The following is an 18,078-nucleotide window of genomic DNA, read 5'->3' on the forward strand; positions in this document are numbered from 1 at the left end:
TGCAGATAATGAGTAAGTTATTCAAAACTATTTCAATATTGAAAGAATAAAGCTGATTGTTTGTCACACGAAGCGAAGTAAACACAATGCATGTTTGTCACACGAAGCGAGGTAAACACAAATGCATACATTTGTGTTTACTTCGCTTCGTGTGATAAACAATCAGCTTTATTCTTTCATATTCTACCTCAATGATGAACATTATCCGTACTATAACTTGTTGTGAAGTAACTTTGTTAGGCCTAGACCCTTGTCAAAATTCCTCAGGCTCCGAATCCGAAAGTTTCTTCGAAAGGCAATAGATCTATTTGTGTTGTATCGGATAAACGTCAGGTTATGTAACATGTTACACCCTCCCTTAGATCTAAGTCTAAGTCTTTTAGTTTTAGACTTGTCTAGACAGTAGGCTATGCCTAACGTTTGAGTCTTGCGTCTCTTTTCTAATGTTAGACTTAACGTTAATCAGAACTTTCAGGGTCCGTATTCCGAAAGTCTAAAGAAAGATCTAGCAAGTGTAGGACTTGAATAGGCCTACTCTAGGGCAGGCCTGTAGTAAGAAGTCTAAAACTTAACCACTTTTTAGAATCCTAAGTCTAGTGAAGTGTCAATGTTCAATTATCTACTCCATACCATACTTATGTCTTAAAATTACAGAGTTGACAATACTATAGATTAGGGTCCATGGGAAAAAAAGGTACCCACGGTAAATAGACGAAATAGAGAAAGTTAAGAATAAGTTGTATTTTAATTCTTATCGGATCTAGACAGTGTCTAGACCCTAACCGGTTAGTGAGACTGGCTTGCGTAAAATGCATGCATGATCCCATGCTGCATACATAACTTACAAGTAAAAAAAAGTTACATTACAAATTTACATGACGTTAAACTTAGGTTCAATCCAGAAGGAATAGGCCTAGAGAGCGGATGTCACTTCATTCTAGACCGGTTCTAGATGTATTTTTTTTTTCTAATCTAAGAGTCCTGGCTCGTGTAGGGCTTAAACCTTCTGCAGTTCTATTAACGTTAGGCTATCTTTTTTTTTTTCTGTGAGCATCGTGCATGTATAGCCTGAGGCGGTAGACTCGTGTAGCCTGCTACGTAGCCAGCCTAGAATAAACGATATAAAAACTAGACCTAGCCTAGATCGATCTAGGTCCAGACATCCGATTTAGATTTATTTTGGTCTAGACAGACTGTAACCTAGACTGTACAGATCTAGATCTAGTATTCTAGATGCTAGTTAGCGGCTAGGCCATGTAGCATCACATTACAGCCCTGGCAAGCTTCATATTAAACACGTATCGACGTAACGTTAGGCCTACAGCAAGATCGGTCTGGGATACACTTTTAAGCAAAACGTTCCAAGAACGATCTGTTATTTAATAATCTTATGAAGCCTACAGGGCATAAATGGGGGGGGGGGGGGGGGTGGAGGATGCACCCCCCAGGGCCAGAGAATACTTGAACAATGATGTATACATGCATACATAATTATGGCAGAAGATTAATCCTAGTCATTCCGCTGTAGATACTGCGTTTTTCCTTGGGGAAATTCGTTCCATTGTAGATACTGCGTTTTTCCTTGGGGAAATCAGTCAATTGCGTGGGGTTTCCCCAAAGTATCTACATTTTCATCAATAACTGAAAAACAAAACAAAAACACAAAATGATATTTTCCAGGAAAATTGGTAGCTAGATAGACTAAAATTCCACAATGAAGGAATTTTTCAAAAGAGTATATTTTCCAGGGGCTTTGGCAAAAAGATAAAATGGTGAATATCTCGGTTGTTTAGAAATGGAGCTGGATGTAGATACTGCGTTTTTCCTTGGGGGGGCAGTATTGAGAGGACGTACAAGGAGGTTTGTGGGTAGGGTAGGGCGTGGAGGGGTGTCAAGGAAGGTGATCACTTCACTTTGAGCAGATTGATCATGTCATTCAGTAAGGAGCTGTTTTTGAAGTAGCAAAAGTGGATGACCTGAAAAAGGTAGAAGTGAATGCAAGTAACAAAACTTGTTATCATATTCCTCCTGTGCCAGAATTATTTTGTTACCGGGATGTTTTCTTCAAATTATTGGAGAGTTTTGCAGGGGGAAACTGATGTTTTTCTGTTCTGAAAGCTTAGTGTTTGTTTTGTTTTGTTTGTTCGTTTGTCTTTGGTTATGTTGAGCTAAATCATATATTAGAATTGAAGCTGTGTATATCCTTGTGCTGAAAAGGTCATCCTGCTGTTTCCATGGTATAGAGCTTATGGATACAATACTGTCCAGGTTCAGTTCTTGTACTCGGGATCTGAGGACTGTGTAAATGAACCCTGTGCATTTTTGTGAGCATAAAATTTGACAAGTCACCGGTTAATCCACAACGCACATATTATGTAACTGAGCCCTGAGCAAAGTCCAGTTTTACACTTGTTGGTTACGCCTGCATAATGGTCCTGATTGTATACATTGTAAATGTATCACTTTTGTCTCTTTCTTTTAATTGAATAAAATTGTAAAATTGTACTTTTTGTGGAGAAGTATTTTTTTTTGTTCCATTTTATTTCCATTGCTGTTACATAAACCATTGGGGAGGAGGGAATGGTAATACTGGTACTACTGTATTTTCTTCAAGTCTGTTGGTCAGATAATCAGAAACGACCCAAATACTGTGTGAGAAAGAAGGGAGACAGAATTTCAAGATGGAATGTTTATGTAGGTGAAAAAGACCAAAGGAAGGAAAGAATGATGGAAGGACAAAACAAGACAGGAGGAAAGAGGGCATAAGAGAATGAATGAAGAGAAAGAGAAGGAGAGAGAGAGATTAAAGAAAAAAAAAAATCTCGGGACAGACTAGAGGAACAAGTGACGGAGATAAATGTGCATACAGTGCACTCCCGTTATAACGAACACGCTTATAACGAAATTCTGGTTACAACAAAATAAACTTATGGCTGCAACATAATCAACTCCATGTATTTTTATTGCTTATTCATTCGGTTGTAACAAAATTTCGATGAAACGAAATAAAATTGCTGGTCCCGAGGACTTCTTCTAACGGGAGTCCACTGTAATTTTGACTGAGTGAGAGATAGGAGTTTGTACATTAAGGGGAACTTTGTTACAAGCACTGAAAACCATGACAAGTACCATGTTTGGGTTTATAATGATATTGGGGTATGTACAAGAACAATGAACTCCTGTAGTATGTACATTGTTCAAAGAGTTGGGACACCCAAAAGCAGTTTTGCTGCCAATGCTGTATCAGACCTCTGAAAAAAGGTTCAGCTGTATGGTGTATTACATGTACAGAATACGCTCAAAAATTCATCATCTCTGATTTAATCCACAATAATGGGGCTGAAACTTTCTTGAATGTAACCTCTCATTTCTCTGCAGAGGAAACACACACACACACACACACACACACACACACATTGAGGTAAATATAATGTAAACTGATAAAAGCCACATACCACTGGTATATTTTGTAAAACTTTATTCATTTTTTATAAATTTTGTCCTTATGTTACATTCAACATAATCTTGTTCATACAAAACTTTTACAATCACATGTACCTCATTTATACACATACACATCTGATTCACATACTTAAAAGTGGAGTCAAAACTTCTGAATTTTAGATAATAAGAAGCATGCAGTGATGGGCAAAATAAAATGTAATAGAGTTGAACTTGCTCAAGTTGACCTTGCATAAGTCAAATAATCACCTACAGTGTAAATGAAGTTGATGCTTCTATCAAGGTAGTCACACGCACTCTTTTATGCAAAGAGACACAAGACTTACATTGAAAAAAAAATCAATGTTTTGTTTTTTTTCTCCATTTTCATACAACTGAAAGCATAATATCTTTGGTAGTATGCAAGTGAGAACCATGCTTTGCAAAACCTATAACGGCATATAGAGCAAACAACCCGCTTTGCATCAGGCTTTTTTTTTTTTTGCACAGGGTGCTTATTTGCGGCAGGGGCCATTTCCTTCATTGATGAAAAGGCCCAATGTCACTTCCCATAACACTGGCAAGAAACTCAGGACCTGCTTGTGTTCTAAAGTGTGGCTAAAGTGCACATGATGTTCATTACCTGTTTTACAGATGAATAAAAGTATAAAAGCGCCCCTACCAGAAATAGGCACCTTGCCGCAAACTGGGTTGATTACTCTACGTTTTCTCGGTAAAACTGCAGCATTTTGCAAGCATGGTATCAGAACTGATGTAATCATCACGAACTCCCTGGGGGACAGAGTTCTTTTGGTATCTTCGTATGAAACACAGATTAACCACAAACATGTTGCTTTAAAGACTGAAATCACTGCAGATTAGAACAGACCGGGGGAATAAAAATGCAAAATGGTCTGAAAGCATTATTTTGGTAAGGAAAAATCGGGTCTAGGGCAATTACCCCCTGGGCAATTACCCCGCACCCTTCCCCTGGCCCTAATCGTAATCCTAATCCTGAACCTAACCCTAACCCTAACCCAAACTCCTAACCCTAAACCTAACCCTAACCCTAATCTCTACTCTAACCTTACCACCAACCAGTAATTGGCCGGGGGGTAATTTGCCCTCTCGGGGTAATTGCCCGGATACGGGAAAAATCAGCTATTTTAAGTTTACTGGTCGCACATGAAAATGGTTACTGAATGCACTTACATGTAGCAGTACAAAGCAACTAATATTATGAGAACTTGTACATTGCACGGCAACAACACAGATGCTGCATGTCTAGGCCTCCTGCTGTAATAGTCTTCTTTCTTTTTACCTCTAATCTGCATGGAGTGATGGAGAAGTGGACTACCTTTGAAAGTAGAGAAACACTCGGAGAGAGCAGATTCCAACCAAGGAGCTCATTTCTACCAATACACACACTGAATATCGCTCTATACCCATTGATGATAGAGAAGCCTTATTTGCTTTAACCCGTTGAGAAAGGTTTGATTTTGCTACAACATGCATTTCCCATAGACGCTCGCCGGAGTATACTCGGGACTCGTCCTCAACGGGTTAATACCTTATCATCAGTTTTTTGCCTGCTCTGCACCTTGAGCGCATGCTAATTGTACATATTTTATTATTTATGCAAACTTAAAATATACACAGCTTTACCTCCCTCGTTTGTTGACCCAAATTTGCCCCCAAATCCCGAAACTGATAGAAATTTTTGAATCACTACCAAAATTTAATCATCTCTTCCTTCTGTCCTTTTCAACTTTTCCTGGAAAGTTCATCCGAAATCATTCACAACTTCTTTGAGGTACTTTACAAAATTGTAGACAGACAGTGACAAACCAATGTTAGCAAAGACATGACAACCTCCTTGGTGGAGAATACAAGCTTGAAGAGCTTGTAGGATGATGCAAGACCGAGTATGGCAGAAACTCCAAGAGCACACCCCACACTGCTTCATTATCACATATTAAGTGCGGCATGGAGAAATTATTCATTACGCTTTCATGTTCACATCACATGCTTCATTCTCTCTTCAATCGATTCAGAGTTTTTGGCAGCTAATAAATTCACACAATCCAAAACATCGATTCTGCAGGTAGGGTGAATTGGTTGAGGTGATTTTAGTCGAGAAGTCCCGAGTCTGGGGCGGACGTGGCGATGAGTTTCTGGATCTCCTTGAACTTGGGGTGGGCGGCGTCTTTGACGAGGCTGAGGAGAACGCTCTCACTGGTGGTGATGAAGGCTCCACTGTCTCGCATCCTGGAGATGGCAAACATCCTGAAGACGGGGGGGGGGGGGGGGGGGGGGGGGGAATTCATCAGGCTTTTCAGTGTATTCCTATTTAGGATAATGTGCTGTGCATGTACCAGGTACTAACATATATATGAAGAATGCATTCTGAACTTCTAATGGGACTATTGAAGGTCCCTTTAATACAAAAAGTTTGGGGAAGTGCAGGATCTCAAGAGGAATGGGTTAAATCTGATTTGCTAATCACTACAAGATATTCCGGGAGAAATTTATATTGACTAAAATTACAATTTGCTCCCTTCATATCCAAAAAATACACACAAAAAAACAAAACAAAACAAAACAAAAGTGACACAACTGGCAGAAGGGAAACAGGGCTGGTGCAACCAGGGATGGGGCATTTTTTTTTAATCTTTTTATTTTTTTTGCATAATACATGGGAATACAAAAGGTGTAACCATTTAGGGCCCACTCCCCACTTTTTTTTTATTCTTTCTTTCAAAAAATGTGGTTAAAGTTTTATTGCTGTTAGTCGTTGTCAATTGGAAGCTGATTGCAAGTTTTGCCAACCGGTGAAACCTTGAAGTGGTAGAAAAAGTGTGGGTACCGCATTCTTTTTTCTTCTTTTTGTTTGTCAGCTGAAGAAACCAAATGTGGCATGAGAAAGTTGGGCTGAAGACCTTTTGTTTGTTTGTTTGTTAGCTGATGAAACCCCTGAGTGGCACCACAAAGTTGCACTGTAGGCCTTTTTTTTTTTTTTTTTTGGCTTGTTAGCTGATGAAATCTGGGAGTAGCACCAGAAATATAAACTGCCCCCCCCCCCACCTTTGAAAATGTGGCATGTGTCTTGGGAAAGGTCTACAAATTGTCTAAAAGCCATTTGGCTTCCTTGATTTAAGTCATTGAGGATGAGTTCCGAGTATACTTGAACAGGTGTCTATATGGGAAATGCATGTTGTAGCAAAATCAGCCCATCCTCAACGGGTTAATCTAGAGTCAACCTTGCTTACGTCCACCTAGGTTGAATATTCGCACAAGTCAAAGGTCTTTTCAATTTCTCTTCTATTCTACTGATTTTACGCCCACATGAGTCAAATTCTCTCGAAGTCAAAGCTATTTCTTTAGTACACGTGTACAAATAGATTTGACTAAGGCAAGTTTGACTGTACATTGTATTTCAAAGTTAGCTGCTGCGCTTCATCCACAGGCATTGGTAACAGGGTCATCCTGACTAAACTCACCGGTCAACCAGACTCCTCGATGACACAGCATCGGCCACTATGTGGACATCATAGCCTTTGTCCAGGAGGTCAAGAGTTGTTTGCTGCACGCAGGCTTGTGTTTCAATACCGCACATGATCACAGACTTTACATCATTTTTCTGCAAAATAAACCCAAACATACAGAGTATTGGATGGAGAGTAACATCACAGTGATAATTATATGAAAAAATTAATAAAAATAAAACTATACGGCCTATGATATGAGAAGCAGTCATTTCAAACATAATAACAGGTGTGGGTAGTAAATTTCATGGATCCAAATCATAAAGAAAACATTTCCTTTCAATGTTCCATGTGGTGTATATACCATACTCCAGAGTCTCTGCAATTTCATTATGCCTGCAAATCTGTTTGGTCACTTTATATTTGGACGACAAATAAAGTGTATTACAGGATATGTTCTGGAGGAAGTTTATCGGAAAAAAACAAGTTTAAATCTGCAGTGACAATCTAACACATTAATTTCAAGTCTTCAATATTTCAGTACAAAACCCTCTACAGTTATAAAGGAATAGTAATCTGAAAATTTAAAGTGACACAAATTCAATACACAAAATGTGTGTATGACGAGAGTGGCACAGATGGAGTAGATATAGTTATTTCCCTACCAAATATTTATTTTTATTTTGTGTTTCTTTCTTTTTATTTAGCCATTTATTTATTTGTTTTTGTTTGTTTATTTATCATTCACTTTTGTTATCTAATGTTCTGGGTTTTTTTTTGAGGGGGGGGGGGGGTTTATTTCATTGCAGTGGAAGTCAAGTGATGTTATAAAAATGCAATTAATTCATTCCTTACAGGAACCTAGCATAGAAGGTTCCCAAAATGTAGACAAGAGTATCTGCATTGAGGGCCTAAATTCATGTTTATTTGTGTTATGCGGACCAGAAAAAAGGAATTTGATTGAAAGATTTGAGATTCTTCTATCAATATCTAATCTTCTATGGTATCAAAATTGCATGTATTTTTATAATATTTTCCTTTTCCCAATATAGTCATTAACTTGTGTTGATACATTGTATAAAACTTGAATCACCAACCCAGACTACCAACTTGTCTGTTCTCTGTTAACTGGCAAAAAGAATCTGGTGTGAGGGCATTGAAGGCTCATGGAAAATTAACCTGTTGATGACAGTTTGATTTTGCTACAAAACACATTTCTCATAGACCCTTGCCCGAGTATACTCGGGACTTGTCCTCAATGGGTTAAGAAACGGATTAACAAGAATTCTTATCTGGACTAGAGGAAGACAATGGAAATGCCAGTGCATATTTTAAATCCCATATCAAATACGAAATTATGCGATCAAAACAAAATTATGCGCTCAAAATGTCAGTCTACCTGCCCAAATGTTTGGTAGTACCACCAATGATATCGAGTCTAGTGTTCTTTTACATGATTACGTTAAAAATTGTACGTGTATTTTTTTTTTATTCATACCTTGAGTTTTTCCTCCACATCAGGCAGGACCATGGAGAAGCAGGTTTTAGCATAGATGTCCTCTTCATCACGGTTCACACCGAGCTCTTGGACCGTCGGCCCCAGACCTTTGGAGTACAGTGAGAGCGGAAAAGAGGAGAGCAAGGAGATACAAAATTGTAGAGTGGACAAAAGGATGGGACTCAGTCGGAAGGCGAGGACAAAATATTTTGGAATGGTGAGATGAAAATGTATCATGGCAGGAGGGATATAACAACATACAAAATGATAATTGGGAATATTACTGATGTGTAATGGCAACAATCAGAAAACAGAAAAAGTGATAGGCCTACATGTAAGAGTGATACATGTACTGTAGTGTAGGCCTACCAGTACCACCACCATCTCTGTTTTTAGGCTGACGACATAACATGACATTGACAAGTGATAGAAATAACAATGATACCGGTACTTTTAATCAATCATTAGCATTGTTATCGATTCAACTACTTGTACTAGCTACTCTATAGGACTACCGAAATATAAAAGAGATGTGTCTACTGCAGTACTACTGGCTACTGCATTGGCAGTATATTATCTACTAATAAAGACAAATTCAAATTCTTAATCAAATATTCTTATAATCTCAATTAGATATCTATAAACAATAACACTAAGAAAACTATGAATATGAATCACCATCACCAATTGCGATTCACCAAAACTGTACTCAAGTCAGTAAAACCTGACGAACAATTCTTTTATTTGCTTAAAATAATCAAATTCATCTATAATTATACAGCAAGCTACTCACGGAAAGCTGCACGAAGTAGCAATTAACTACAAACCACCTTTTAGATTTTATGAAGAGCAATCAGGTTTGGGTTTCTCTAGAAATTCTAACCGCACCAGTGGCAGTGACCCTACCAACCCAACCCCGAGCTGCCGAGGTCCCGAGGTTATATATAGAAACTCCAGACGAGACGAACAGTTAAGTTGCCAGCGAATATGTAATTGTTGAAATCACGGAAGTCAGCAGATTTAACACAGCAGTAAAACGTAAAAGAGATTCTGGCTTTATCAAGAAGTGGTAATACTACACAGTCAACAACTTGTAACAGTTAACATCCGTAATACTTTCTGGCTGCCAGCCTACTACAGTGTACTGCCACTGGTACTGGCACTCTGTAGTGGCAGTTATCTCACCAACCTTTCGGATATTGTTCCGTAATGACCACAGGCATTTCGAGGGTTTTCGCTGCCCTGAATAATCTGGTAGAGACATCAATGATCTCTGGATAATATTTGATTGTAGGTCGAAACTTTTCCTGCATGTCGCACACGAAAAGAGCCGAATTCCGCAAGACAATCTTTCCTAGATTCCTAGCAGCCATGGTGCCGGTACGGTAAAGAAGCTACAATTTACAGGATCTAGGAGTGTACACGTTATACAGCGCAGTAGCAGGCTAGGCCAGGGGCTTGATGGGTCACACGCACAATCACTAGGCCGACGGTCGCGGGTAGAGGGGGCCGTGTACTTCCCTGGCTGGCAGCGAAAAGCACGGGCAAGTTACTGCCATCCAGGGTTTAGATAGAAAAATTCATTTTCAAGTGGGGGATAGTAACTCCTTAAACAAAATCAACTCTCTCAATTGGTTTAAAAATCAGACAGATATAGTCAAAAAATTCTTAAAAGATCGGAAAAATATGGTAATATGTCCTTATCGTGAATGATTAACGGAAATAATAAAATGATAATTCAAAAGAAAATCAGTTGGTACAGTTAGCTGAAGAAGACCTCCCCATAGTAAATAATGGTTGTGGCCGACAAGTGTGGCATCGTAGGTCAAAGGTTGCCATATCCATATTGCGTAACTCTTCGCTCGTTCAGTCTTGGACGCCAAAGATTTGCACGATTAATTCTCGAATTTTGGCTAAGTATTTGGCTTCTATGGTGAAATGGTTATGTTCTTCAGAAAAGTGAGGATGAGACGAAACTTACTTGTGGGCATCGGAGCCTCGGTTCTCTTATTGTGTTTGTGGCTAAGTATCAATCCCCGTGGAGTGGATTCCAGCGAGCTAGCGGGGGATCGCGATGCCGCTCCGCCTGCGGCCCCGGCGGGTGCCGGGACTGACGGAGTGGTGAACGTGGTTGTTGTAGGAGCTACTGGCGACTTGGCTAAGAAGTATTTGTGGCAAGGGTTCTTCAACCTTGCTTATGGTATGTAAACTATTAGGATAATTATAATGAGTTGGTTTAGTGGTTTCAAACAAGAAGAAAGAGAAGAACAAGAAACATTTGTGTCCTAGATCATGTCAGATCTAGACTATAGCTACGACCCTACGCACGATGCTCCAATCTTTTGTTTTTCATTTGTGTTTCTCGATTTTGCTGATGTCATGAAAGTATTCAAGAAAATTGATTCTGTGGTGATATCATGTTGGTATGCTAAGTACACATTAGGAGGGTTTTAAGAGCGATGACCCAAACTCCCTAGAGTAGGTAACAGTAAAATTTCATCACTAAACTTGTGCTTTTACACGCATGGACACTGTTCATAGAGTTTGTGTTAGTGCTACGTAGTACACGTACAGTTGTAGGCCTACATGCCAGTACACAGTATAGATTTTAATTATCGTTTTGAACTGATTTTTCCATGGAGCTTGAAGTAAGCGGAACCCGCCATAGAGTAGGCCTAGATCTATATCAAGTTCAATTATTATACTCACTATCTATCTATCTATATATGAGTACGTAGATGTGACTTAGGTACATTGTAGAAGTTAGTGCTGCCTTTCTCTGTAGACAAATTTCCAGTGAGTTTGTTAACATTAAAAATGTTTAAACTTCTAGAAAGGTAGTATTTACATGCACTAGGGTCTACATTTATGTAAATCATGTACTTACAAAACAGTTAACTGGTCAATTTGTGAATTTCAATGTTTGTCAGTCGGTTCTGTCATGAATTTAATCGGTTGAAATGGGTAAAGAAAATGTCAGTGTAAAAATACAAAGAGAGAGAGAAAAAAATCACATTATATATGATAACTTTATATACATATTCTTTTTTACGCAGAGGAGTCTGCCCAAGTTTTCCACTTCTTTGCTGGAGCTCGTTCACCTCAGGAGAAAGGTGCGAGAGAGATGAAGGCCATTCTCAGTGAGAATGTGTCATGTGATCGGCTCCCAGAGTCCATCTCCAGCCAGATAGAAAACTGTGAGGTATGTTACTCATTTTCCAACTTCAAATTTTCATTAAAGCTTTGTAATGATTTATGGTTTTGTTGTTCAATAGTATTCATACAGTAATTCAACAAAGAATGATTATCACACTCTAATCTATTATATATAAGAAGACAAAACAGCACCAATCCCTTTGCCAAGTGATGAAATGATATGATTGTACCCTTTATAGAGAAAACAAATAAGAAACTTTGAGAATTTATCAGTGGAACCTTGTCTTTTATTGTTCCCTAAAGACTTTTCCTTTTTCTTTGTAACTAGTGAAATAATAATCCAGTTTATAATACGTAAGTTTAAAGGACAAGTTCACCTTCATTAACATAAGGATTGAGAGAATGTAGCAATATTAGTAGAACACATCATTGAAAGTTTGTGGAAAATCAGACAATCCGTTAAAAAGTTATGAATTTTTGAAGTTTTTGTGCAGTCACCGCTGGATGAGAAGACTACTGCAGTGTATGATGTCACATGCGTACAACAATATAAGGAAAATATAAAGAGAATTTCACAAAATTTCATCTTTTGAAAAAAGTACACATTCCGTTGACTCGTTACTGACATATGTTATGGGTAATATTATTCCCATTGCCTTTAGAAAGAGGCAAGTCAAGTGCTCTTTTATTATGCAAAAAAAGTGAAAATATGTTGAATTTTCTTTATATTTTCTTTATACTGTTGTACTCATATGACATCACGAGCCTTAGTAGTCTCCTCATCCAGCAGTTCCAACACAAAAGTTTTAAAAATTCATAACTTTTGCATCGATTGTCCAATTTTCCTCAAACTTTCACTGATGTGTTCTACTAATTTTGCTGCATTCTCTCAATCCTTATGCTAATGAAGGTGAACTTGTCCCTTAACTCATAAATTTGCAAGTACAGTTAATGATAGATCATTTGTGAATGTATTTTAAACAAGATACCTACATTACTTTGTTTGGTCCCGTACCATTGAGACGATGACCTGCAAATGAATATATTTTATAGTAGAAAATAAATGTTTTGTCATTACAACTGTCTTTGATTGAAGTGGTTGAAGTCCAAAGGAAATGTTGGAGGGGGACCCTTCATAATCCTCACTGAATATATGGCTTTGAAAGTTACATTTCATTATTAACTCCTTCATCCACAGCATAGAAAGGCAGCATTTGCTGAGGATATTCCATACTACACCCTGAAGAAGAATGAAGACTATGATACTCTGTGTGGTGACATCCAACGCAAAATGCAAGGAGTGGGACTGAGAGAGAAGGGACGAATCGTCTATCTATCCGTGCCGCCATTTGCATATGCAGAGATCGCAGCCAGCATAAACACAAGTACAACCAATGATCTTGTATAAATACATTATATCATAAAGAGTACCCTGTGCAGCATCAAACCACTGTCTACGCAACCATCAAAAAGTTGCCAGGAATAATAATATTTTGATAGGGAATGATGCATGTGCGGTGTGAGAGAAAAGGAGCCTCTCATCTTTCTGTGTTTGCTTTGTGAAGTTCGCAGCCATCTGCCCTGCATCAATTAGAATACTGATGACTCCTGTTATAAATGAATTCTCGGGACCAGCTATTTTCTTTTCTTATGCCAGAATTTCATGTATAGCAGAACAGTTCAGTATGCAAAGAAGTACAAGTAGATGATAATTTTTCGACCTGAATTTCTACTTTATTGTAACAAGGATTTCTACATTTGATAACTGTGGCAGTACATTGTAGTTGCTGAGGATTTCACAATTTAGTCATTAGTGGCAAACACATCAACATTCTCTAGTTGGCAGGACTGATCATGCCATCACCTCAGAACTCTTAATATTCAACTCCTACCATTTTCGTTCGCATTCTCTCTAATTCATTCATTTATTGCAGCTTAATACTTGACCAGGGATGTAAACTCTGATGTCTACACTCTCACTATAATCATTACTGTTCACTGTGCTAAGTCAACCAACACCCTACAAATCATTAATGTCAATAATTTCTCTCTGTTCCGACATACAAGAGTGCCGACCATTAGGGAATGCCTGGCTGCGAGTGGTCGTGGAGAAGCCATTTGGACATGACACTGCATCGGCCAAGGACCTGTCTGGCGCCCTCAAGCAACATCTGAAGGAGAGTGAGATCTACAGGATTGATCACTATCTTGGAAAGACTGGTCAGTGAGCTCACTCTTCCAGGGATTGGGTTTACATCATCAGTCATGAAAAGCAAACAGTGTCAGTCACACAAATCATGACGTACAAAGGGCGAAAAAGAAGAAGAAGAGAAATAATTAGAATAAAAGTGGAGAAGAAGACAATAAAGATAACATGTACTTAAAATGGAGGTTCCAGAAATCGTTCAAACTCGAGAAAGTTGATTGCATTTCATTCTTGACAACAGCCAGAGTATCTTGTTGAAAGTTTTAAGATTATGTAAAATGTAGAATGGTAAACCTAGATGTGGAGAAAGAGATAAGCATTCATATAAGAAGTTTCTACCCCCCCCCCAAAAAAAAAAACCAAACAAACAAACAAACAAACAAAAACACACACACTGTTTCTGTATGAATTGCAAAAGATAATGGTCTTTCCATTCTTTCTTGTGAAATTTTGAAAACTTTGATACAAATTAGATGGATTGTTATTCCCGTCTAGTGGTGTCATAAGGTCCTTATTAAACTGATTTCCATCTTATGCCCTCTGTGAGTAATAGCATACCACACCCTTGGGATGCATCATTCTGTGTGTTACCTCCCACGCCAGCTATTAGGTGTAAAATGACAAATCCTAATTTCTGCCTCTGTCCCCCCACAGGTGTTCAAAGCATTCTCCCGTTCAGAGTCACCAACAAGGAAAAGTATGGGGAGCTGTGGGACCAGGAACACGTTGAGCGGGTGGAGATAGTCATGAAGGAGGCCCTCGATGTCAAAGGTAGGTATCACCACTGTTTACTCTCATTACAACTGCTGTAAAGTCACTCGCCCACTAACCTTACTCAAGGCAGGCAAAACTCACTGTTGAGCTAGTGAAAGTAATAGATCACTTTTTATAGAGCCTGTTTATATGAGTATGGTGTGATATGGCAGATAGGATACTTGGCTCTTGAAAACAAGATCCTGTACTCAACCCTTCATGGCAAAAGTGTATAATCTTCATTGAAGATGTATAACAACAACAGAAAAATGCTCATGGCAATGTTTTGACAATGAAAGTGGCAGAGTCCTAATGAAGAACAAGCCAGCAGTGGGAGGCTATTTGCAACTTTACTTAAAAACAAACAAACAAAGAAACAAAAAGGGAAATCTCAGTTTAAGAGATTTTTGGGACCAAGACAATTTGTTCTGTATATCAGATATTTTGTATATATTAGTAGTCACTAAAAATACAAAACAAAGGAAGTAAATTCATTAACACAGGAGAAATTAGTTTGTTATATTTATAGATCACTTTATATCGAGTTGCCACTGTTGTTTGCCCTCAATCTCTTGCCATTGATCTCAATTGCACATTTAACCACCAGCGAATCATAGTGATATATAAATCCTTGAAATATACTGTGGTTTATACAATGTACACACATGCATGTACTGTTCTTATGCAGAAGAAATTATGCATGCTATATTGTTTGCTCATCTGTCTGATGAAAAAGCTTGACAAGTTTCTTATGTGAATTGTTTGAGCACATCAGGCCTGTAAATATCTCAAGTGTGATTTTTTTATTTATTATTATTATTATCTTTTTATAAACACTACTAGTACAAAGATTCTCCACTTGTAATGTTTCAGGCCGCATCAGTTTCTACGACAAGTACGGAGTCATCCGGGATGTAATGCAGAACCACCTGACCGAGATCATGGCACTGGTTGCCATGGAAATACCCAGAAACCTCAGCAGCAGTGCGGACAAGCAGGAGGAAAAGCTGGCCGTGCTCAGCCAGGTGGCTCCTGCCACTGCCAGACAAGCCGTGATTGGTCAATACAGCAGCTATGGCGACGAATGGCGGGAGGAGATGGATCGCGGGCAAGACGATTCGACGAACACTCCAACGTACGCTGCCGTGAGGTTGTCCATATCCAACCCAAGATGGGGAGCTGTGCCCTTTGTTCTTGTTGCTGGCAAGAAGCTGGACGAAAAGCTTGTGTATGTGCGCATCTTGTTCAAGAATACTGATATTTGTGCGACAACGCCAGATTATGCAAATAAAGATCATGCCTGCCAAACAAAGCAGATCATATTTTTCATTGGTTCGTCCAAGCTTCCGACAGTGGCCGTAAGCAAATCTCTTCCAAGGCCAGTGGTTCCTGTGGCGTGGACTCTTCCAGGAGTCAGTGAAGGCACCAACATCCTTGGATACCCTCTGAGCGATTTTTATGTCTTCTCTGCTGGTGCCGAAAGTGATCCGTACTCGTCACTGATTCGGGAATGTTACCGTGGCAACCAGGATAAATTCATCGGCACACCCGATTTAATGGCTTCCTGGAATATCTGGACCTCGCTCCTCCAGGATATCACTGAAATTCAACCGAGAATTTACTTGGGAGGCAAAGGTACGGGAAGATGGCTGGATTTCAAACTTGCGAAGACAGGGTTGAGCTTTATACACCACATAGACACAGAGTGGAATGCTGAGCGAGGGCAGCAGTTTGCCATGCCCTCGATGTCTGGGATTTCACGCACGTTCCGTTCTGATCGTTTGTTCACTGGTGACACCGAAGAGACAGTGGCACTCCTGGCAATGCATATCCTCCATTCTGCAAACAATGCCATCAATGAGAGAGGGGTGTTCCATGTGGCTTTCCCAGGTGGCAGCACGCCTGGACGTTTACTCATGTACCTTGCCATGCGCATGAGGAATGCATTTCCGTGGACTGATACACACGTCTGGTTTACGGACGAGCGCTGCGTCACAGCGACAGCGCCAGAATCAAACTTCAACCTCATCTACACCAAGTTACTGCGCTACGTCTCAATCCCGTACACCAACATCCATCCCATGCCGGTCCAGCTGTCCAAGGGATTGTGTCATCCCGATGACAATGGTGCTGGCATATACTCGGCGGAGATGGAGCGCCTACTGCCAGATTCACGCTTTGACTACATCGTCCTTGGAGTTGGAAATGATGGACATGTAGCCTCTTTGTTTCCAAATCATACATCCCTCTATAATGACAAACATTTCGTCGTGCTGACAGAGGGCAGTGTGCAAATGGAGGTACGCCACAGAATGAGCTTGAGCTTCCTTATGATAAATAGGACCAGAAACATTGCAATACACATACTGGGAGAGAAGAAGCAAAGCCTAGTTGAGACTTTGAGACACACCCATCACAACGACCGGAGCAAGCTACCTGTACTAGGAGTTGATCCCAGCAATGGAGAGCTGACATGGTTCATTGATCATAGTGCCTTATTATCTGTATAATGTAGACTTTTCCTCCCCCAAACTGCTTCACTTATATGATGAATGGACAGCCCAAGCCTCCTGAAACATCAAGAAAAAATCCCATTCTTCTTCATATATTTGACTTTGCATCACAACACCAACAACAAGGCGCACCCCTTGATTTGATGAGAAGACTCGGAATGGTGAAATGGGTCAACCAAGTAAACTTTGAGTTTTTCATCTTTACGGAAAGAGATATTCTTCTACATTATTCTTAAGTTTGGGATTGAAACAACATGAATTGGGAAGTGTGTTTGTAGCAGTTAAAATTAAAGTGCTTGAATAAACTTTTAACTTCAGGGCCTCTTTCCTCAGTTCACACTTTTCTAGAGTGTGTGCTTTCTGTCCAATATTAGGATAGGTTAGGAGAGTCCATTTGAATTCAATTAAACATAATTTTAAAGCTTAGAGTCTGCTCTTTCAGAATCAATGTCTGGCGACTTTTTCTTGGCTTAGTGATGCAGGGTCACATTTGGTTCTTTCAGAACTTTTAGATTGGAGTTATTGTACCTCCATCATGTTTCTCCAACATCCTTCACTCCTATCAATCTTTAATCCGTTGAGGACGAGTCCCCGAGTACGCTTATGGAACCATTGTATACCCGGGCAGGGGTGTATGGGAATTATTTGTTGTAGAAAAATTAAACGGACACAACAGGTTAACTTTTGGTTAACATATACCCCCATTTTTCTTAGTTATACACAGTCCATCATCTTTTATTCCAAGCAGTGCATCTTAAAGGCATAATTTACCATTTGCAGATGAAACAAAAACCCAACATTAGTGCTTTAAAATAGATCTAAAATGTGAGTTAGGGATAGAAACAACCACTGTAAAAATTTGAATCCGTATAATCGATGTTAAGTGTTGTTAAGTACACAAAATGTGAACAATAGTTATAATAAGAATGCTTGCAGACTAAACCGTATACAGTTATGGTTTATTGAGAAGCATGCTGATATCTCCCCATATTTTAGGCTTTATTGCAAAAATTTTATATGGTAGGA

The 18,078-nt window shown here is 39.2% G+C and overlaps 2 protein-coding genes across 2 annotated transcripts; one reads left to right on the plus strand and one right to left on the minus strand.

Annotated features, from left to right (window-relative positions):
* Positions 1-3,465: 3,465 nt before the first annotated feature.
* LOC140226386 (isochorismatase domain-containing protein 2-like) lies at positions 3,466-9,817 on the minus strand. Its single transcript, XM_072306865.1, has 4 exons — positions 9,614-9,817; positions 8,425-8,531; positions 6,942-7,081; positions 3,466-5,727 (listed from the first exon to the last, which is right to left on the minus strand). Exons 1-4 carry the CDS (start codon positions 9,795-9,797, stop codon positions 5,571-5,573), a joined length of 588 nt encoding a protein of 195 aa, XP_072162966.1. The 5' UTR covers positions 9,798-9,817; the 3' UTR covers positions 3,466-5,570.
* A 572-nt stretch (positions 9,818-10,389) lies between these two features.
* On the plus strand, positions 10,390-17,749 carry LOC140246871 (GDH/6PGL endoplasmic bifunctional protein-like). Its single transcript, XM_072326197.1, has 6 exons — positions 10,390-10,624; positions 11,481-11,626; positions 12,779-12,965; positions 13,648-13,800; positions 14,441-14,557; positions 15,413-17,749. Exons 1-6 carry the CDS (start codon positions 10,390-10,392, stop codon positions 17,047-17,049), a joined length of 2,475 nt encoding a protein of 824 aa, XP_072182298.1. The 3' UTR covers positions 17,050-17,749.
* Positions 17,750-18,078: the final 329 nt, after the last annotated feature.

Source organism: Diadema setosum, chromosome 3 (genome assembly GCF_964275005.1).
Source record: "Diadema setosum chromosome 3, eeDiaSeto1, whole genome shotgun sequence".
Classification (NCBI taxonomy): Eukaryota; Metazoa; Echinodermata; class Echinoidea; order Diadematoida; family Diadematidae; genus Diadema; species Diadema setosum.

Coding starts and splice junctions, on each gene's coding strand:
- LOC140226386 (XM_072306865.1), bottom strand. CDS start 9,797: ATGGCTGCTAGGAATCTAGGAAAGATTGTCTTGCGGAATTCGGCTCTT. Junction 7,082..8,424: donor ATGTGGAGGAAAAACTCAAG/GTATGAATAAAA, acceptor TTTATTTTGCAG/AAAAATGATGTAAAGTCTGT. Junction 5,728..6,941: donor TCGAGGAGTCTGGTTGACCG/GTGAGTTTAGTC, acceptor CCCCGTCTTCAG/GATGTTTGCCATCTCCAGGA.
- LOC140246871 (XM_072326197.1), top strand. CDS start 10,390: ATGAGACGAAACTTACTTGTGGGCATCGGAGCCTCGGTTCTCTTATTG. Junction 12,966..13,647: donor CGCAGCCAGCATAAACACAA/GTACAACCAATG, acceptor CCGACATACAAG/AGTGCCGACCATTAGGGAAT. Junction 14,558..15,412: donor GGAGGCCCTCGATGTCAAAG/GTAGGTATCACC, acceptor GTAATGTTTCAG/GCCGCATCAGTTTCTACGAC.